Genomic DNA, 22,683 nt, shown 5'->3' with positions numbered 1-22,683 from the left:
GTGGTACTGTAGCTTTCGAGCATAGCCGTAAGCCTGTAAGTTTCGTTGGCAGATAAAGGCCGATATGGACACAGTTTTGTTGTCTCCTCGATCTGGTCACCACCAATAATCCTGCTCCGTGTACATGGCCACTAGTAGCCCACTACCATATATTACACGTGCTCATTGACATTGAAATAAATTTCTTCCAGATAATGTACTGTAGAGTGGGATGAATTTCTCTCCTGGACGTACACAGCGTGCCAGCACCTCTGGTTGAAAACAATTTTTCTATCTCTGTCTGTTTATCTATCTGGTTATCTAGACTAGAGTACTCACACGGTTCCAAAAAACAAGTATACATATATACATATATCGTTTTTTTGACAATTTATTTTTAATTTAATTTTCATATAGATATACTATACTTTTAATATATAATGAGTATTATTATGAAATGTATTTTTACAATAAATATATTAGGACTTAGGAGCTAGAAATGCTGAAACTATTTTGCTTGTCTCTGTCGTAGTGTCGTTCTCCTCTCTACGTCGTTGTGCCTGCTCTTCAACGGGCAGCACCCACGCGGCTGATGTCGTCGATATGTCCGATCGAGCAGGGCTGCAGGGGCACCCATCAGCTGATTCGCAACCCCAACTCGTGCTTTTATCCTCATCGTCCTCACCTCCAGCTCCAGGCAACAGTACACCGTGTGAACACAGGCATGCATATCACATCCCCTAGCTATTATCTGATACCGTATATAGTTGCTATATAGTACACCGTGTGGCCGGCCGGCTCCTAGTAGTCCTATATAGTTGCTGCGGATTTGTCCTTCTGTGTGATCACGTCGGTCGGGCTCTCAAAGCATATATACCGCTTGGCCTACGACCGGCCGGCGGCTAGTCGGCGTGCATAGGATCCTCGCCCTGCTGCTGACGACGAAGATGGCCAGCTCCTCCGGCGACTTCACCAGGTAAATAATAAAACTCAAATCCGATTCCGATCTTATTAGCCGCCGTAGGCGGTAGGCCGGCCTGCTGCCTGACTGACCGACTGAACGCCGCTGTTTGTTATTACGTCCATATGGTACACAGCGCCGCCGGCGCCACGGCGACGACGACGAAGCCTCTGACCATGTTCTACAACGGCGGCGTCGCCGTGTTCCATCTCCCGCAAGATAAGGTCCATGCATCCCGATGGCTTTCGTTCTGTGTGTACGGTCGACCAGTCTTGCCTCGCTTTCTCTCATGCCTTGGCGTGTGCATGCATCCGGCAATGGCGACAGGCGGAGGCTCTCATGAAGATGGCGGCGGGTGATGAGGACGGCGGAGACGACGGCCGCCGCCACCGGCGGCCAAACCACGGCGAGGAGTTGCTCGCCAAGTTGAGACAAGGTAATAGTAGTAGACGATTATTATTAATCAACTCTAGCTAGCTATCTACAATTTTCTTTGTAGCCTCCAAATATTTCTTTGTAGCCTCCAAATAATAAACCTGCGGTCAGATTTTTAGGCAGCCTGTATTTTATTTAGTGAAGATGCATGGATTATATATTCCACGATTACTACTTTTCTTTTTGCACTTATGTAAAGTCTAGTGCATATCATGTCACTATGTCATATAGTACATGTGCATGCTTTGGGAAATGAAAAGGGCAAGGCAATAATAGCCTTTCTTGTTCTGTTGCGCACGCAGAGATGATGCCCATGGCAAGCAAGAGATCTTTGCAGCGCTTCTTCCAGAAGCGCAAGGAGAGGTACGCATGCATATGCACCTCATTTCCTGTACTATATTACATAATATATACTCTCTCCATTATTTTCATTTATAAGTCGTTTTGGTTTTTTTTTGACACACAACTTTCATTATGTATCTAGACACATATCATGTATTAGGTGCATAGCAAAGTTATGTATCTAGAAAAGTAAAAAAAGATGTCTAATTTGGAACTGGGGATGATATATATTTAGGTCTCACCATGAGTTTACTGTTCTAAACAAAGCTAGCTAGCTCAAACTACACTGACAAACGAGTGGTTCTTTTTTTTGTGAGGGAAACAAATGATAAGTTGTTATTTTGTTTTGTTGCTTCTAGTAGTGCAATTGTATAAAATTAGTCAATAAGAAAGTTTAATTTAGAACAACTTTAAAGTTAATTTTTTATTGACATATGAGAAAGTATATAACAAACGAGTACTCCCTCTATTCTAAATTATAAGACGGTTTGACTTTTCTAGATTCATAACTTTTATTACGCTTCCAGATAAATGTTGCGTCTAGATACATAGTGAAAGTTATGAATGTAAACATGCCAAAACGTCTTATTATTCAGGACAGATGAAGGTTTTTTTTTCCAAGGAAACAGACAAAGAAGTTGTTAATTTTGATTTGTCATGCATGACAACTGTAGTACATTTGTTTTGTTGCTTCCACTAGTACACACAGTATACTAGCCGTGTAAGTAAGCCCGTGTTCAGTTACTACCCAAATCCCAAAAAGTGCTACAGTACCCGTCACATCGAATCTTGCAATACGTGTATAGAGCATTAAATGTAGACGAAAAAAAACTAATTGCACAGTTTGGTTGGAAATTACGAGACGAACGTTTTGAGCATAATTAGTCCATGATTAAACACTAATTACAAAATAAAAATAAAAGTGCTACGGTAGCCCAAATTACCAAATTCACCCAACTAAACACGCTCTAAGTAGTCATGACATGAACCCATCCAGTAGACTGTAGAGTGCTATAAATATAGGCGGCGTGAAGCACGTTTGAGTTGACCAAGCAATTGGTTTTCGCGCACCGGAGCTGACGCAACATGACAGCCCAGCCTTGTCGATTCCATCGACGTCCCGTGACTCGTGAGCCAATGAAAGAACAAACTGTGGGAGTTCCTTTCAGTTCGTCCTCGGACGAGGCCATGAGGGCAAAGAGTTCCGCTTGACGTGAACTTGATATTCCTTTTCTTTTCGTTGCAGTTATCGGTTCAGCACGTATATAGAAAGATTCAGAGCAATTCCAAGAATCTCTCTAACATTAAATTTTATTATGTTTAATTAGAGGCTCATTTTATGAATACTTTTTATATATCTCCCGTGTCTCCATGAACAGTCTCTATGCTCCAATAACTTGTCATAATTTTTCTTGTGTGAAAAAAAGTCATGAGGGAACTAAGGACGTGTTTGGATCACCGGACTAAAGTTTAGTCCGTCATAAGATAATAGGCACATAGACTAATAAAAAAATTCTAATGAGTTCTAGCCATCAATTAGCCTCTTTTAGTTCTTATTAGTAGTCCATGATTAGTTCATATTTAGTCATTCTATTTTATCCAAAACCACAACTAAAATTTAGTTTAGGTGATTCAAATATCCCATATCACATATATGAATTCAGAGAGCGATGTAGCCTCTCCATTAACAGAGAGCAAGAAGGGTGGTTTTAATTTTTTTGTTTTATTTTCTAAATTTGGTGATAAAGTGTCATGTCTCTTGAAGATGCTCTTATCATGTGCCACCACCAACAAGACGTTGCGGTGGTTTGTCGTCATCAATTCCTGCTGGTACACTGTGTTCATAGGTCAAGTATCAGTATAGGACATTTTCAAAAAAAAAAGAGAGAAAAATGTCAGTGTAGGAAGTCTAAGCTACCATGTATACTCCGTTATTTCTGTGAGTACAGGTTGCAAAAAGATAATTTACGTGTTTTGACCCCGATGCAGTTAGGGGATTTGTAACTAACATGTGGTAAAACTAGTACTCCCTCCGTCCCAAAATAAACGATGTTTTAGGTTTGTCCTAAGTCAAACAATTTCAAGTTTGACCGTATCTATAGACAAAAACATCAATAATTATGACACTGAAGAGGTTGGATATGAAAATATACTTCGTGATAAATCTAAAAATACTTATTTGGTATCATAAACATTAGTAATTTTTTTTGTATAAATTTGGTCAAACTTGAAATAGTTTGACTTAGGACAAAAAATAAAATATCACTTATTTTGGGACGGAGTGAGTACATTGTATCAATTCCTGAAAGAATGCTGTAGCCCTCAGTTAGCTTTTGGCTAACCTGTTGTAATGTTGTTTGGCTCTGTTAAGTTTTAATGCAAGCGCTGGGGAGCTCTGCTCCACAGTTTTCGTTCAAAAAAAATCCTGAAAGAATATGATTTTAGTTGTGTCGCTGAACTGCTGAAGTTAATTTAAGCATGTTGTTTCGTTTCTGCAGGCTGTATGGGCCTTGATCACCAGCGGCTGATGGTAGTGGGCAGCCAGCTCAATGATGAAGGGCCTACTTTTTTTAAGTTACCACTTAGAAATGCATATGGAGGCCCGCTTGGTTTAGTTACCACTCAGTAATGTATATATGGATTCCATCTTGTTGGTCATGTATTAGTACATGTTATTCTATCCATTCACAACTTATGTCGTTTAAAATCTATCCACAAATATTAAGATGAGGAATGCATATATGGATTCCATCTTGTTGGTCATGTATTAGTACATGTTATTCCATATTTCCATCCATTCACAACTTATGTCGTTTAAAATCTATCCACAAATATTAAGATGAGGACGTCTTTAGTGATCTGCTAGCTCAGAGTTAGTTGAATCAATTTTCTCGCTAAACAGTACAAAAAAAACAAAAGAGACTAGCGTGTAGCGAAGATATAGTCTCGCACGCTTTACGATGCATACCTCTCCCATAGCTTGTAGTAGTATTTATCACCTTAGACCTAGTGCTAGCCCATATTATTGGAGACGCCTTGAGTACCCACTATTAGAGCAACTCTAGCAGATGCCCTCAAGTTACAACCACTACTTTTGATTTTGAGAGCTCCCCTCATTTTAGCTTGATTTTCTACCCAGCACTAGCCCTCAAATCCATTATAACAAACACTTGTATAAGGGACCCTCAAATCTAATGCTCAATCTTATGGTCTCTAATTCAAAACGAAGGCACACTAAAATCGCATGGCATACAACTTAAATCCCCATCCTCCTTGGTTAGTCTCATGCACAATTTATCTTATAAATTGTTGGGGGTACCTTCCACCTTGAAATGGCAGATTGTGTGTGTAATGGATCATTTTTTTTTTGAGATTACACGATACAACGAATCCGTTCACAATGCACGCACACTCACCCCGTGAAGGCACGCACGTGTTAGCACTAAACTCCATGCTTTCAGATGATAAAACACATCATTAACAACTTCTTGGGTGCTCTTCCTTCGTTCCCCACTTTGTTGCGTGCAGACCACCAACACCACAGTAGTAGAAAAATCCTCTGTTGATTATCACAGTTCAAATCCCAAATTTTTTCTAGTATTTCTCTGATGGAGTATAAAGACAATAACGTACCCCTCACTTGATCCAAATTCAACAGCAGCCAACGTAGCCTGTTGGTTCCGTGGCTAATAAAATCCGACAGCGACACAGTGATAATAGTATATCTCCTCGATCTGGTCGCCACCAATTCCTGCTCCTACCTTATTTTACACGTGCTCATTGACATTGTAATAATGCACTCCACTGTAGAGTGGGTGAGATGAATTGTTTCCTGGGCCCTGTTTAGTTCCACCAAATTCTCAACTTTGATACTATGTAAAAAGAAGATTCCCCATCACATCAAATTTGCGGTATATACATGGAGTACTAAATGTTGACGAAATCAAAAACTAATTGCACAGTTTGGTTGTACTTTGCGAGACGAACGTTTTGAGCCTAATTAGTCAACGATAGGATAATTATTATCGAATACAAACAAAACGACAGCTACAGTGATTTCGGCGGCGCCTTGGCGCAACTAAACGTGGCCCTAGACGTGCACAGCATGCCATTGCCAGCACCTCTCTAGTCTAGGCCTCGTTTAGATTGCGGTTAGAATCAGTATTTGGCACTGTAGCACTTTCGTTTGTATTTGATAATTATTGTCCAATCATGGTCTAACTAGGCTCAAAAGATTCATCTTGTAGTTTACAATCAAACTGTGTAATTAGTTATTTTTTTATCTACATTTAATACTCCATGCATGTGTCCAAAGATTTGATGTGATGGAGAGAGTGAAAAAACTTGCAATTTAAACGAGGCCCTAGCTGAAAAGGATTTCTCTATCTCTATCTCTGTTTGGTATCTAGGCCTTGTTTAGATTGCAAATTTTTGCAATCTGGACACTGTAGCACGTTTCGTTTGTATTTGACAAACTTTGTCCGATCATGGACTAATTAGGCTCAAAAGATTCGTCTCGTGATTTACAACCAAACTGTGCAATTAGTTATTTTTTTACCTACATTTAATGCTCCATACATGCGTCCAAAAATTAATGTGATGGAGAAAAAGTGAAAAAATTTGGAATTTTGAGGTAATCTAAACAAGGCCCTAGCTAGAGTATTCATTCATTCATTCACAGCAGGCCTCGTCTCCTCGACTCCTTCCTCTCTGTGTCGTTGTTTGTGCCTGCCCTCCAACGGGCAGGGGCACCCGACTCCAACTCCTCCTCGTCCTCACCGTACAGGCAGGCAGGCATATCATATCCCCTATCTGATATCTCCATCAGCTCGATCGGCCGGCCGGCTCTTGTATAGCTGCTGCCGATTTGCCTCTCTGTGTGTCATCACGTCGGTCGGGCTCAAATTAACCATCCTCCTCCTCACCTCATCTGATTATATATTGCTCGTCTCATTTTTTGCGTCTCTCTGCTGTAGTGCTGTGTGTGTGTTTGCCCATGCATATCGATCCATCCCTATACATCTCCAACCACCGTACAGCCTTGGCGTGTACCGCCGGCTAGTCGTCGTCGTCGTGCGTGGGATCCGATCCTCGCCGCCGGCCGCTGCTCACGACGAAGATGGCCAGCTCCTCCGGCGACCTCACCAACGGCGGCGGCGCCACCGCCAGCGCCCCGACGACGACGACGACGACGACGAAGCCTCTGACCATGTTCTACAACGGCGGCGTCGCCGTGTTCCATCTCCCGCAAGATAAGGTTCGATTCGTCATGGACTACACGTCCATCCTGAATTCCTGATGGCTTTAATTCTGTGCGTGTATCGATCGGGCGATCAGTCTCCCCTCGTTTAATTTTCTCATGCCTTTGGCGGCGTGTCTATGTACATGCATGCGGCCATCACGACAGGCGGAGGTTGTCATGAACATGGCGGCGGGTGAGGACGGCAGAGACGACGACGGCGGCCGCCACCGGCGGCCAAACCACGGCGAGGAGTTGCTCGCCAAGTTGAGACAAGGTATAGTACTAGGCCAATACTCAACTCTGTTTAGATATAACTGTGTACAGTTCTTTTTTCGAAACCAAATAAATCTGTCATGCTTAACCATCCTTTATTAGGTTATATATCGTGGAATATATAATCCATCTTTGCTATGTTTGCTATGTTTACATTTATCTGAAAATTGAAACAAAAAGAAACTGTGACAAGGATTGTAAATGGTCTTTATAATAACTGCTATAAACAGCTAAAGTTACATCATTTTTATGTTAAGGAAACAACCAGAAACCATGTGAGGGGGGAAACAATAGCCAAGGTGCAAAGCAAAATCAGATGTCTCAAGATTCAGACTAAAAAATCGACAGATTTTGATGTACAGATTATAATCTATGAACATATTACGTACTCCCGCAGTCCTAACACTACTGGACACGGGTTCTTTGCCGAGTGCCCTAAACACTCGGCAAACCCAAGTTTGCACTCGGCAAAGAGTTTGTCGAGTGTTACACTCGGCAAAGACCCACCGGCATAGCTTTTGTCGGCAAAGGGTTCTTTGCCGAGTGCAATATATCGGGCACTCGGCAAAGCCTTTGCCGAGTGCCACGTCAACACTCGGCAAAGAAAAGTTGACCTAACGGAGACCGTCCGTCTGACGTCCCCTTTGCCGAGTGGTAACGTGTCGGGCACTCGGCAAAATATTTTTTTATTTTTTTCCAAAAAATTCTTTGCCGAGTGCCATAGCGTCGGCACTCGGCAAAGTACCCAGTTTTGCCGAGTGCTATGGACGAGGCACTCGGCAAAGTGCCCAGTTTTGCCGAGTGCTTTGGATGAGGCACTCGGCAAAGTGCCCAGTTTTGCCGAGTGCCATGACTATAGCACTCGGCAAATCTGGGACCTGAGTCGGTTTTGCCCAGTTTTGCCCAGTTTTGCCGAGTGCTTTTTTGCTTTCCATCTTTACAGACAAACAAATCACATATTCACAACCATCACATGCCTAAAATCACAATATATATCACATAAATGCCTCGTCCATAGCAATATCCATCACATACACGATATAGATCACAATGTATATCACATCCACATCCATCACAATATCCACATCCAACACAACCATCACAATATCCATCACAGGATCCAACACAAGTCTAAGTCCATGAAACATAAGAAAAGAGACCAATCCAAGGTACCTACTGCCACCCTTGCCACCCGGAGTGTGAAGAAGGGCCACCTGGCCCCCCGGGCTGTGGAGGAGGGCCAGCTGGCCACCTGAACTGTGGAGAAGGGCCAGGTTCACTTGGATGCATCGAGTGGTGCCCTTGAGGAGTCGGGTTCGAACCTGCGGACGGTGGCTGCGCAAAGGAAAAGCGAATTCATGAGTTTCTGCAGGAGGGTCGCACAAGCTAAAGCAATAAACAACCATACTCACCGGACTAGGATCAGGAGTATGAACCACTGGAGCGAGGAGCGAAGGTGGCACGGCTATACCCGTCGTGGCCTGAAGGTTCGCCATGAACGCGTAAAGGTCATGCAGCCTCTTCTCCTCGGCCTCCCTCCTTCGCTCTTGCTCCGCCTGCTCGGCCGAGTGCCTGGCCTCCAGCCTCTGCACCTGGGCCTGCAATATTTCACCCGCAATGTTTCAACAATGCAAAGACAAGATATATGTAAAAGCAATGAACGACGAATAAAATAGGCTAGCCTGGAGTTCCACCACCTGCTGCTGTGCACTCTGCTGCCGAGGTCGTATAGGGAGGGAGGAGCTCGTGCTCCTTGCTCGAATCTGGGAGAGGGTGGGAGTAGAGGCCGTGTCAACTTGGTTGTCCGCCATCCAGTACCGGCCGTGCTGCTTCCCTCCTCCAAGCCTCATCACGAGGTCCGCATCTAGGGGCTGGGAGGCCAGATCGAAGTCCTCCCCATGGCGCGTGCGAGCCGCCGAGGAGTACTCGCTGAGCTTGCTGTGGACGCTCGTGTTGGTGTACGCCTCGGGCAGGTCCTCCGGGTTGTAGGTGAGGTCCGGGGCTGTCGCCTTGCCCTTGTGTGCCAGGGCGTACGCCATGAACTCATTGCACTCCTGGCCACCATGCGACTGGGACTGCGAGGAAAACACCAAGATGATTACAAGTAATGAGAATTGAGCGTTCGAATGAATAAAGAAATAAATATAAAGAGCGTTACCCATGTCCTTATAGTATGCTGTTGTGAAGTTTGACACCTCCTCCATAATGAATGCCGCTGCCACGGACGCCTCAATTTTGGCTTTATTTCTACACTTTTTGTGAAGAACCTTTAGACATCTCTCGATTGGATAGCACCAACGGGCCTACACGGGAACCCCCATTCGTGCCTCGTACGGTAGGTGCAAAATCAAATGCTGCATCGGCACGAAGAAGCCGGGTGGAAAGATCTTTTCCAACTTGCAGAGCAACACATGTGCCACTTTCTCTAAGTCAACAACCATGGCTCGAGATAACTCCTTGGCACAAAGCTGACGAAAGAAATAGCTCAACTCTGCCAGCACGCGCTAGACATTCTCGGGGACATATCCCCGGGTCATGGCAGGAAGAAGCCGTTCAATCCATATGTGGTAGTCATGACTCTTCATCCCTAAGACTCGCATAGTAGACAAGTTCACTCCCCTCCTCAGATTCGCCGCATACCCATCAGGGAACATTAACGTCTAGATCCACCGCAATACCTCCTTCCTTTCATCCTTTTTCAAGATGAAATCGGCATGAGGCCTTTTCCATTTCTTGCCGGGCGCAGGAGGCTTCATCACTAGCTTTGGTCTATCGCACAACGTCGCCAGGTCTAGTCTAGCCTTAACGTTGTCCTTTGTCTTATCAGGAATGTCCATGAGTGTTGCCCAAAGTGCCTCGGCGACATTCTTTTCAGTGTGCATTACATCAATGTTGTGTGGAAGAAGGAGGTCATTGAAATAGGGGAGCCTAGTCAAGCCCGATATATGAGTCCACATGTGATCCTGACCATATCCAATAAAACCACCTTTGTTGTCATCAATTTTGAGAGCCTCTATCTGAGCACAGACCTCGGCACCGGTCATCATCTGAGGTGCAGGGTCAGTGACTCGAACACCTTTCGTAAAGTTCTTGATGTCTCGTCTGAATGAATGGTTAGAAGGGAGGAATCGATGATGTTGGTCGAACGAAGAGAACTTGCCACCCTTCTTCAACCAACTGAACCTCACAGCTTCCTTCCATACTGGGCATGGGAACTTCCCGTGAACACACCACCCGCAGAATATGCCATACGCTAGGAAGTCATGCAGGGAGTACTGGTACCAGACATGCATTTTGAAGTTCCTCTTTGTAGCTCGGTCGTATGTCAGTACCCCATTTTCCCAAGCATCGATCAATTCGTCAATCAGAGGCTCCATGAACACTCCCATATTGTTCCCCGGGTGTCCAAGAATTATGAGCGATAGGAATACGTTCTTGGGTTGAAACATGACGCCGGGGGGAAGATTTAGGGGGATCACGAACACGGGCCAACAAGTGTACGGGGCCACCATCATTCCATACGGATTGAACCCGTCTGTTGCTAGCGCTACACGTACATTCCGAGCCTCCTCAGCTTTACCGGGATGTTTACCATCAAAGTGGACCCATGCATCACCATCGGATGGATGTACCATCTTCTCAGAATTGTATCTTTTACCATTTTTGTGCCATGTCATCTGTTTGGTGGACTCCTCTATCATGAATAGCCGTTGGATCCTTGGTATAAAAGGAAGGTACCGTAGGACCTTCTCGGGGATATCAAGCTGCTTCTTCTGGCCATCACTAGAGTCTACCTCTAGAAACCTAGAGGATTTGCACTTTGGACAGTGCGTTGCTTTCTCGTGTTGTTTCCTAAATAGGACGCAACCATTCAGACAAGCATGGATCTGCTGATATGACATCTTCAGTGCACGAAGAAGTTTCTGTGACTCGTACATGTTCTTCGTCAGAACGTGACCCTCCGGAAGCAGGGTCCCAACAACTACCAACATAGCATCGAAGGCGTCTCGACTTAGGCTATACTGCGACTTGAACCCCATTAGGCATCCAATGGCATCCAGTCACAAAACCTCGGTCTTTTTGTGAAGGGGCTGCTGTGCCGAAGACATCATGTTGTAGAATGCCTTTGCGGTTTCCTCTGGTTCCTCCTCCATTCCTTCACCAAACTATGCCTCATGAAAGTCATCCATCATGTCTGGTACCCCGGCATCACCATCAAAATCCTCGAGGCATTGTCTCACCGCCTCCTCTCTCATACGATCTGCTTCACCATAGAAGATCCAGCGGGTATAGTTTGGCGTGAATCCAAACTTGCAAAGATCTTCCCCCACCTTCTTCCTATTTTTTCTTTTCCTGTTGTCACATTTGCTACAGGGACACGGCATCCGACTCGCCCCTTGAGCAGCTGGGCCAAATGCATGGTCTAAGAAAGCAGAGGTATTGCACATCCATTCTGGGGTCATCTCTGCGTGGCCCGTGTACATCCAGTCACGGTTATCCATCCTCTAACATATATATATATATATATATATATATATATATATATATATATATATATATATATATATATATATATATATATATATATATATATATAAGCGAGTAATAAAACCAGCAATTGCATCTACACGGCGTTCCTACTATCTAATAGGTGAAGGATAGGTCCTAATCCCACCCGTGGATGCGTAGATGAGGTTAGTCTCCATGCTCTACTCCTATCCAAGACGGAATTTCGGCAGCACCTCCCCGTTGTTCTCCCGATACACGTCCTGGCAGGGAGAGTGTGTATCCGGAGAACAACAGGGAAGAGCTACCGAAACTCGGTCTTAGACCAGAGCAGACCATGGAAACTAACCCATCTACGCATCCATGGGCTGTCCAAAAAACATGGACAATCCGAAACAGATACGGTCGTAGATATGCAAAGATCCGCATACCTACGACCGTATCTCTTTCGGACGGGAGACGCCTAACTAGGTTACGCAATCTAAGACAATGATACGAGAGGAGGGCTTATTTATACCTAGGGTGGCAGTGGAGTTAGGCTAGCGGGGCAGTGGCGAGTCGAGGCAGTGACGAGGCGATGTTGTGCAGGCAGACCCGCAAAGCCGACGAAGAGGATCGGGGTCGCCGAGTCCCCTCTGACATGCTCTTCTCTGCAAAAGAAGAAACACAATATTATAAGTTGAAAATTTTGGCAGAACCTCCCCTGTACGGGGAGGTTTCCAAAACCTGCAAGAAAAAACCAGCACGATGGCCGACAACCACATATCAAGGGAACAAATACGACACGATGGCCGATAGCCAGATATATATTAATCCACCGCCAACACACCACCACCTCCACCACCACGACCACACCACCACCACCACAACCACCACACTACCACCACCACCACCACCACGACCACACCACCACCACCACAACCTCCACCACCACGACCACACCACCACCACCACAACCACCACACTACCACCACCACCACAACGACCATGACCACACCACCACATCCACCACAACGACCACACCACCACCACCTCAACGAACACACTACCCTCCTTCTCCACCTCCACCTCCACCTACACCTCCACCATTGCACGCCACCACCACCTCGACCTCCACCTAGACCTCCTCCTTCACCAGCATTGTACACCATGAAGCGAGGGAAGGGCATACCTGGACGTCGGAGGGACGTCGGAGGCCACGGACGGGGCGAGGGTCGTGGACGGGGCGGCGTCAAGGGGCCGGGGCAGGGCACCTCCTCCTCCTCTCTTCTCGGTCTCCTCTCTTCTCCTGTTCCCCTTCTCCTCTTCCTCCCTTTCTCCCACCTTCTGCTTGGAACAGGGGCGGGCACGGCGGACAGCGTGGACAGGGTTAACGGGTGGCGCGGGGTCCTCCTCCTTCTCCGGTGGCCGGCGGATGGTGCGGAGGTTCTCCTCCTCCTCGGGGTGGGCCGGCCGGCGGGCATGGGCGGGCGGCGCGGTCGGGGCGGGGCACCTCCGACGGGTTGAGGCAAGCGGCGAGGTGAGGCTCCTCCGGTGGCCTGCTCCTCCTCCCTCCTCCTCTGGCGGCCGGGGGCCGGGGGCGCGTGGGGTGGCGGTGGTGGGGTGGCCGGTGGAGGGGTGGCGGTGGCGGGGGCGCGCGGGGTGGTGGTGGCGGGGTGGCCGGGGCCAGGGGCGCGCAGGGTGGCGGTGGCGGTGGCGACGGCCGGGGCAGCACGGGGCGGGGCGGCGTGGGGAGGCAAGGCGGCGGCGCTGTGTGTGGTGTGTGTGAGTGTGTCGGCCGGAGGCCGACGTATTTTTTTAACCGCCCACAGCTTTGCCAAGTGCCAAGATCTACGGCACTCGGCAAAGAAGATTCCCTTTTTTTTATTTAAAAATCTTCGCCGAGTGCCAGGCGTTAGGCACTCGGCAAATTTTTTTTTATTTTGGCCACCAATTTTTTTGGTAGCCCTACAACAGTACCAGGAACCACATATTCAAATTTTGCACATTTTTACTGATTTTTTCTATATTTCATTAGTTTATTTCATTTTGTTGATTTTTTCGGAAAATACGAGTTTGAACTGCAGGTGCATCGAATATTGGATTTGAATGATTCGAAAAATGACATTCATGTTTGTGAGTGTAAGTTTAGGCCAAATCCAGGAACTGACCTGAAATTTCGATCAACTTGCTCACGGGGCAACGCCACCAAATTGCGTGCGAGTTGTTTTTTAATTCCATAAAATGCAAACGAAATCGAAAAAACATGAAACTTGTGGAGATGCCGTGTTATCGTATGCGTAGGCTGTGGTAAAAATTTGAGAAAGTTTCGAGCACGTTGTCACATACCATGCTTACAAACCAGGACATCTCCACATGTGATCAAATGCAAATGAAATCGAAAAAACATGAAACTTGTGGAGATGCCGTGTTATCGTATGCGTAGGCTGTGGTAAAAATTTGAGAAAGTTTCGAGCACATTGTCACGTACCATGCTTACAAACCTGTAGATGTCCTGGTTTGTAAGCATGGTACGTGACAACGTGCTCGAAACTTTCTCAAATTTTTACCACAGCCTACGCATACGATAACACGGCATCTCCACAAGTTTCATGTTTTTTCGATTTCGTTTGCATTTTATGGAATTAAAAAACAACTCGCACGCAATTTGGTGGCGTTGCCCCGTGAGCAAGTTGATAGAAATTTCAGGTCAGTTCCTGGATTTGGCCTAAACTTACACTCACAAACATGAATGTCATTTTTCGAATCATTCAAATCCAATATTCGATGCACCTGCAGTTCAAACTCGTATTTTCCGAAAAAATCAACAAAATGGAATAAACTAATGAAATATAGAAAAAATCAGTCAAAATGTGCAAAATTTGAATATGTGGTTCCTGGTACTGTTGTAGGGCAACCAAAAAAAATTGGTGGCCAAAAATCAAAAAAAAATTGCCGAGTGCCAATCTGTGGCACTCGGCAAACTTAATTATTTGCCGAGTGCCTAATGCCTGGCACTCGGCAAAGTTGACGGCGTTGGATTCGTTATGCCTCTGACAATATTTGCCGAGTGTTCTAGTTTGCCGAGTGCCTATATTTTGCCGAGTACTAGGCACTCGGCAAAATAACCTTTGCCGAGTGTTTTATTTTGCCGACGGCTGCACTCGGCAAACTGAGTCTTTGCTGAGTGCCCGATATTTGGCACTCGGCAAAGTATTCGACACTCGGTAAATTACCAGTTTCCCATAGTGTAAACTAAACTTTCTAAAAAATTTCAGACATATTAAAAACTTTGGCAAAAGACGTGTGTATCCCCATCTCCTTTCTTTTTCCAAAGGATATATCCTTCTAAATTTGGCAATTATCCTTTGCATGCATCCATGATTAGGTTCTGCATTAGAAGACAATGTCCCATTTTTAACTCCGCCTATATTGTCTCAACATAATAGGTCCCAAGCCCTGATAAAGAAGGAGGGTTGTGATAGGCGTGGCGAGCCAACGTTAAATCTAGCCATTCTAATGGAGATGAAACCCGAAAGAAACCGTTGGGGCATAACCCTCTTAGCGACGCGCCATATCGGAACCCGGGTATGGTGTTAAATGGGCAAGGGCTGGGTCGGCACCCCCTTGGTGACGCACCGTGTCGTGATCTGGGCATGTTGTCAAGTGAGCAAGGATCGGATCGTCGCTTCCTTAGTGGCGTGCTACATCGGCGCCCGAGTGTAGTGAAAAATGAGCAAGGGTCTTCACATCTGAGTCAACGGGTGCGAAGGGTAAGGAAGCTAGTCGAACCAACTATGATCCATTTAGGTAGTTGGAATGTAGGGTCACTTACAGGTAAGTTAAGAGAATTAGTTGATACCGTGACTAGGAGGCGTATAAATATATTATGCGTTCAAGAGAGTAAATGGAAGGGTCAGAAGGCGAAGGAGGTGGACAATACAGGTTTCAAGCTTTGGTACACATGGACAGTCATGAATAGAAATAAAGTAGGAGTTTTTATTGATAAGAGCGTCAAGAATGGTATGGTGGGAGTGAGAAGGCAAAGAGATAGGATTATCCCAGTCAAGCTTGTCGTTGGTGATATGGTCTTGAACGTAATTAGTGCGTATGCCCCTCCCCCCCAAGTAGGCCTCGATGAGAGTGCTAAGAGACAGTTCTAGGAAGATTTAGATGGCCTGATTAGAGCTGTACCTAGTAGTGAGAAGTTTCTATAGGAGATCTTAATGGGCATGTAGGTACTACAAGCGCGTAGGTTTCGAGGCAGTTCATGGAGGTTTTGGGTATGGTAGTAGGAATCAGGAGGGGGAGGAAGTTCTAGACTTCACGGTAGCTTTTAACCTGATGATAGCCAACACTTTCTTTAGAAAGAGAGAATCTCATCTAGTGACCTTCAGTAGCGAACAACACTCTAGCCAGATTGACTTTGTCCTCGCAAGAACAAAGGACAAACGAGCATGCTTGGGTTGCAAGGTGATACCAGGGGAGTGTGTTGTTTCTCAACATAAGCTTTTGGTGGCAGACTTTCGTTTTCAGGCGCGTGCCCGTAGGGATAAACAAGCCAAGATTGAAAGAACAAAGTAGTGAAAACTAAAAGAAGAGACGTCAGAGGTATTCAGGAAAAGGGTTATCAAAGAGGGCTCTTGGAAGGAAGAAGAGGACATAAACAACATGTGGGAGAAGATAGCAACCAACATTCGGAAGGTGGCCTCAGAGGTGTGTGGAGTAACCAAAGGAAGTGGAGGCGAGGCTAAAGATACTTGGTGGTGGAACGAGGAAGTCCAAAGGGCTATTAAGAAGAAGAAAGAATGCTATAGACACTTGTACCATGACAGGAGTGTGGACAACATAGAGAACTACAAGGTGGCAAAGAAGACTGCAAAGCGAGCTGTAAGTTTGGCAAAGGGTAGATGAAAGGGGACCGTGACGCCTAAGAGGGAGGGGGTGAATTAGGAAACTTCGAACTCTAACTCTAAACTATGGTCTCTTTTTCTAACCTTAGCAAAACATATGCAAAAGATAAACTATCTAGATGTGCAACTATGGTTTTGCTAGTGTGTTGCTATCTTTACCGCAAAAGGAGTTATTGCAAACAATGTAAATGCGGAAGCTAAGGAGTAAGTAGAGATTTGCAAACTCCCCGTCGTCGACTCCGGTATTTTTACCGAGGTATCGAGAAGCACGCAAGCTTCCCCCTAGTCCTCGTTGGAGCCCCTCGCAAGGAATCCCTCGCAAGGGCCAAGCTCCCGATCGGGTAACTCCATGGATAGCTCCGGGCCTTCCCCATGCGCAAGTGGGTCTTCGGTGTGCCTTCCGGCAAGCCTCTACCGGACCACTCCCCGCCATCTTTACTATCAAGCTTTCGGCCAAACCACCACGGGCCTTATTCCCTTTGGTACACGGTGGCGGCCACACCACAAACGCGGTTGGTGTGATCTCGCAAGACTACAAGCCCCTCCAATGTACAACAATGGTGCGCGCAAGCACCGAGTGGTAAGAGGTATGCAAACCTCACTAAACACTAGGCCTAAACTTAGAGCAAGCGCATAAGCGGTGGTCTAATCAACCTAAGCACTTCACAAAAGCACCTACGCTAATCACCTAATGAATCACTAAGCACTATGTAAGTGGAGATCACTAAAATGGTGTATCAACACCCTTGGTATGTTCCCTCAGCTCCACTGTACTCAAATGGCCGGTTGGGGGTCTATTTATAAGCCCTACTGAGAAAGTAGCCATTGGGGAGGAAACCCGCTTTTCTGTTACTGACCGGACGCTGCTGTCGTCCTGACCAGACGCGTCCGGTCACTCACAATGGTCACTTGATCTTCAGCGCGGTCAACTGATCGGATGCTGATAGCGTCCGGTCACATGCCACCGGACGCGTCCGGTCGCAACTTCGCCGCTCTGGAACCTCTCTGTACTTGATCAGACGCTGTAGTTGTTGTGTCCGATCATTTTGCCGCCAGCGTCCGGTCAGTACTGAATGTGTTGCCGGGATGATGAACGGTGCCATCGGTGCATCCGGTCACTTTCAGTCCTCAGCGTCCGGTCGCTGCTGCTGACGCCTGCTGTTGCCGAGCCTCTTGATCAGACGTGTCCGGTCACTATAAGGCCAGCGTCCGGTCACTCTGTGAAGCTCATTTCTTCGCGATCTTAACGTTCGGCTTGGTTCATATCTTCGTGCTTGGACTTTGCTTGATATCTTATGTCCTCTCTTGTGCTTCTAGGGTCTTGCTTAAGGTGTTGATTATCGGATTATCACGTCTTGCACCCTATTGAACTACAAAATAATCACTTGCAAATTCATTATTCCAATTTGGTTGTGTTGGTCATCAAACGCCAAAATCCAAAGTAAATGGGCCTAGGATCCATTTTCCTTACAGTAGAGCATACGAGGATCTTTACCAACATTTGAGTACGAAGGAAGAAGAGAACGACATTTAGAGGATGGCTAGGGTTCGTGAGAGAAAGATAAGGGACTTCAACCAAGTTAAGTACATTAAGGAAGAAAGGGAGCATCTCTTGGTGAAGGAGGATGAGATCCGACATCAATGGCAAGATTATTTTGATAAATTGTTCAATGGTGAGAATACGGACACAACTTTTCAGTTGGATGACTCTTTTGATGACACCAATAGGCGCTTTGTGTGGAGAATCCAAGAATCTGAGGTCAGAGAGACGTTTAAAAGGATGAAAGAAGGTAAGGCGATGGGACCGGATGGTATCCCAATCGAGGTGTGGAGATGCCTCGGGGACATAGCTATACTATGGCTAACCAAGCTGTTCAACCATATTTTTCAATCGAACAAGATGTCTGACGAGTGGAGGAGAAGTATATTGGTACCGATCTAGAAGAATAAAGGGGATATTTAAAGTTGTAGTAATTACCGGGGAATTAAGTTGATGAGCCATACTATGAAGCTATGGGAGAGAGTTATCGAGCATCACTTGAGAGCAATAACGCGGGTCTCTATGAACCAATTTGGTTTCATGCCCGGAAGGTCAACCATGGAAGTCATTTTCTTAATAAGACAAGTTATGGAGCGGTATAGGGAGAAGAAGAAGGACCTATACATGGTTTTTATTGACATGGAGAAGGATATGATAAAATACCCAGGAATGTTATATGGTGGGCTTTGGACAAACATAAAGTCCCAACGAAGTACGTCGGGCTCATTAACATGTACAACAATGTTGTGACTAGTGTTCGAACAAGTGATGGAGACACGGATGACTTCCCGATTAGGATAGGACTACATCAAGGGTTAGCTTTGAGCCCTTATCTGTTTGCCTTAGTGATGGATGAGGTTACAAGGGACATACAAGGGGACATCCCTTGGTGTATGCTTTTCACGGACGATGTAGTGCTAGTCGATGAAAGCCGGACAAGAGTGAATCAGAAACTGGAGTTATGGCGGGAGACTTTGGAGTCCAAAGGTTTTAGACTCAGTAGAACTAAAACTGAGTATATGAGATGTGACTTCGGCACTACTACTCGGGAGGAGGAAGATATTAGTTCGGAAGGTCAAGTAGTGCCTAGGAAGGATATCTTTCGATATTTAGGATCAATGCTACAGAGAGACGGGGATATTGATGAAGATGTTAGCCATAGAATCAAAGCAAGGTGGATGAAGTGGCGCCAAGCATCTGGTGTACTATGTGACAAAAGGGTACCACAGAAGCTAAAAGGCAAGTTTTATAGAACGGCGATTAGACCTACTATGTTGTATGGTGCAGAATGTTGGCCTACGAAAAGACGACATGTTCAACAGATAAGTGTCGCGGAAATGCGTATGTTGCGTTGAATTTGCGGTCATACAAGAAGGGATCGAGTTCGGAACGATGATATATGTGATAGATTATGGGTAGCACCAATTGAAAAAAAGCTTGTCCAACACCGGTTGAGATGGTTTGGACATGTCCAACAAAGACCTACAGAGGCACCGGTGCGTAGTGAAATCTTAAGCCAGGATAGTAACGTGAAGAGAGACAGAGGAAGACCGAAGTTGACTTGTTTAGAGACAATAAAAGGAGACTTGAAAGGATGGAATATACCCAAAAACTTAGCCTTAGATAGGAGTGCTTGAAAAATAGCTATTTACGTGTCTGAACATTGATTGTTTCTGCTGAGTTTCAACTCTAGTGTATCCTAACTTGTTTGGGACTTAAATGCGTTGTTGTTGTTGTTATAAAGTTATTTATTTTGTGACTGTGAGAGTAGTATAATACACCTTATTTCTACTTTTTTTTGCACTATAAGTGTAGTGCATGTCAATGTCAGTAGATGCATGCTTTGGGAAATGAAAAGGGCAATGGAATAATGGCCTTTCTTGTTCTGTTGGGCACGCAGGGATGCCCATTGCAAGCAAGAGATCTTTGCAGCGATTCTTCCAGAAGCGCAAGGAGAGGTACGCATGCATGCACCTCATTTCCTGTACGTAGTATATAATATTAGGTTTTTCATCATGAGTTTATTGTTCCTAACAAAATCTAGCTAGATCAAAGTCATCAAACTATATTACCAAACGAGTACTAGCACGTACTAGTTTTTTTCCAAGGAGGAACAAACGACAACAAGTTGTTACTAATTATTTGTTATTATGTATGACAACTGTAGTATACTATTTGTTTTGTTGCTTCTAGTAGTGCAATTGTATAAATAAATTAATTAAATTAATAAGAAAATGCAACTCAGAACAATTAATTCTAAAAGTTGATTTATGAGGAATTGAGAGAGTATACTAACAAAGAAAACTACTAGTATTTTTTTCAAGGAAACAAACGACAAGTTATTATCAGTTTGTCATGCGTGTGACACTGTAGTACAATTTTTGCCCTTTCCTTCTAGTAGTACAGTACCGGTAGAATACTAGATTGCTACGTATAGGCGGCGTGAATAAAGATGGCAACGGGGAATTCACAGTCGGGGAATGCCTCCCCATCCCCGTCCCTGTGGGAAGATAAATTCTCCATCCCCGTCCCCGTCCCCGCAAAAGCTAACGGGGGAAGCTTTCTTCCCCATCCCCGTCCCAGCATGGGGAAAATCCCCGTCGGGGATCCCCGCCCCGCATTAGTTTATCATCATCACCATTCACATAAGGCGTTGATATGAAATTAGGGTACAACACGAATTACAATCCAGAAATAGCAATCAAGAAAATATAAATAGCCAAATAGCAAGATCTTGAGTTGGGAGTAGGGACGCGGAGGACAAATCCATGGACCACGGTGGTGGTGATAAGTCTTGATCTGAAGCTCCAGTAGCTACCTACTTCAAGAAGCCACTACTATCCTTGGGGAATGGGGAAGCACGCACTGTTGCCAGTGGGGAGCACATGGACACAAGCCGCTGCTCTTGTGGAGCACGCGCGGCTGCAGGGTGCAGCTACCCATAGTGTCTGCGCGTGGATGCGCCGTCGCTACTAGAGGATCACGCGGATGTGCCGTCGCCAGAGGTGCACAGATGGACAACTTGCGGGCTTGCTGGAGCCGTCGTGCAGTAGTGGTGAGTGGTGACGGGCACCTGGAAGCCTGGCGACGGCGGGAGGGGTGGCTAGGAGCCTAGGATAGGGAACTCGAGGGTGGAGAAGTTAGGGTTATCGGTGTTATATAGTTGGATGATATTGGGCCTTCATGGGCTGGTTGGACCATCAACAAAGAAAGTGAAGTTTGTGTACTAAACAGGGCGGGGGAGCATATATCGGGTACGGGGATTGATCCCCCACCCACGTCCCCGCCAGACCCGACGGGGGGCAATTTTTCTCCGTTTAGATCCCCGTGGGGATGCCCATCTCCATCCCCTAAATAGGGGAATTTCCCACGGGGAATCGGGGGATTGGACCCGTTGCCATCTTTAGATGTGAAGCACATTTCGATTGACCAAACGATTGGTTTTCGATGAAACCGGGAGCTGACGAACTATGCTGCTACATGACATCCAGCCTTGTTTATCCCATCGGTGCCCCCGTGACCTGGTTGTGACTCGTGAGCCAATGCAACCACAAACTGTCTGTGGATCAATGCATCATGCATGCTTTCTTTTCGTCTTGTCGACTTGTTGTCCAACTGCGGCACGGCTCCCTTAGTCAGTGGCGTAGCCAGGATTTATAGCTATGGTGGTCCATTGTCTAAATTTTTTTAACCACTATAAATTTAACTTGTCAGTACACAAGTATATGAATTACAAAATACAATTAAGGGAAAAAGGACATATAGAGTTCATAAAATAGACGAGTATAGCTTTCTTAACGTAGAATTGATCGAAATATTACATATCTATAATAGTTGAAGAAGAATGTCACTACTTCTTCTTCTTCTTCTTGTCAGGCCTTCGCCTTCTAATAGCCATAAAAGTGTTGATGATCTCTTCTTCACTCAATTGTAAGAACATATCCCGCTCAATAAAAGTCACTAGATAATCATTGAGAAGGCTATCACCCATCTTATTTCTCAACTTATTCTTGATAAAGGTCATTGCAGAAAATATTCTTTCAACACTTGCAGTAGCCACCGGTAGAAGCAATACCAATTTGATAAGTAAATAGACCCAATGATAAACTTTATCCCTCTTTGTTTCAACAAGTTTTACTGAGTGGTCAACAAGATTGTTTAGGCCTTTGAACATTTCATCTTTTCTCATGTCATCAATAAAAGTTTCAAGCTGCAGATCGAGTCTTAGCAAGTCAGAGCTTGAAAAATCATTAGGGTAAAATTTAGCAAGTCTATGTACCTTGTTTGCATCAAAAGAAGCGAAGGAATTTGCTGGATTCAAAGCAGCCATACAAGTAAGCAACTCCATATTTACCTTATCAAACCGACTATCAAGCTCTTGACTAATTTTATCAATGACTCCAATATATACTTCTCTTCTGAAGTGATCATCATTTGTTTGGTCCTGAGCAAAACGTGTTGATCTTCCATATGGCACATAATTATGTTCCATTCCAGGAACTTGAATACCATA

General features: G+C 45.3%; 2 protein-coding genes across 8 annotated transcripts in view; both read left to right on the top strand.

Annotated features, from left to right (window-relative positions):
• Positions 1 to 675: 675 nt before the first annotated feature.
• Positions 676 to 4,442, top strand: LOC136459866 (protein TIFY 9-like). Its single transcript, XM_066459706.1, has 5 exons — positions 676 to 955; positions 1,077 to 1,164; positions 1,268 to 1,376; positions 1,678 to 1,738; positions 4,216 to 4,442. Exons 1-5 carry the CDS (start codon positions 927 to 929, stop codon positions 4,229 to 4,231), a joined length of 303 nt encoding a protein of 100 aa, XP_066315803.1. The 5' UTR covers positions 676 to 926; the 3' UTR covers positions 4,232 to 4,442.
• A 2,100-nt stretch (positions 4,443 to 6,542) lies between these two features.
• The window catches only part of LOC136459864 (protein TIFY 9-like), a 39,847-nt gene continuing 23,706 nt past the window's right edge, over positions 6,543 to 22,683 (top strand). For 6 of the 7 annotated variants that reach the window (XR_010760277.1, XM_066459702.1, XM_066459703.1 and 3 more), the window contains exons 1-4: positions 6,543 to 6,610; positions 6,694 to 6,974; positions 7,125 to 7,233; positions 20,071 to 20,128. Coding sequence is in view for 6 of the 7 variants with exons in the window: in XM_066459702.1 (XP_066315799.1) it covers positions 6,837 to 6,974; positions 7,125 to 7,233; positions 20,071 to 20,128 (305 nt within the window). In the remaining variant the exon portion in view is untranslated. The remainder of the gene's footprint in view (positions 6,611 to 6,693; positions 6,975 to 7,124; positions 7,234 to 20,070; positions 20,129 to 22,683) is intronic. The other variant, XM_066459700.1, reaches the window with a different exon arrangement.

This window comes from Miscanthus floridulus, chromosome 6, assembly GCF_019320115.1.
Source record: "Miscanthus floridulus cultivar M001 chromosome 6, ASM1932011v1, whole genome shotgun sequence".
Lineage (NCBI taxonomy): Eukaryota > Viridiplantae > Streptophyta > Magnoliopsida > Poales > Poaceae > Miscanthus > Miscanthus floridulus.
The sequence above is the reverse complement of the archived record's forward strand: the minus strand, read 5'-3'. Positions and strand labels throughout refer to the sequence as shown.

Bases quoted from the DNA above. Each gene is read 5' to 3' on its own strand.
- LOC136459866 (XM_066459706.1), top strand. From the start codon at position 927: ATGGCCAGCTCCTCCGGCGACTTCACCAG. The intron at 956-1,076 runs GTAAATAATAAA...TATGGTACACAG, and splicing joins TCCTCCGGCGACTTCACCAG to CGCCGCCGGCGCCACGGCGA. The intron at 1,377-1,677 runs GTAATAGTAGTA...TTGCGCACGCAG, and splicing joins GCTCGCCAAGTTGAGACAAG to AGATGATGCCCATGGCAAGC.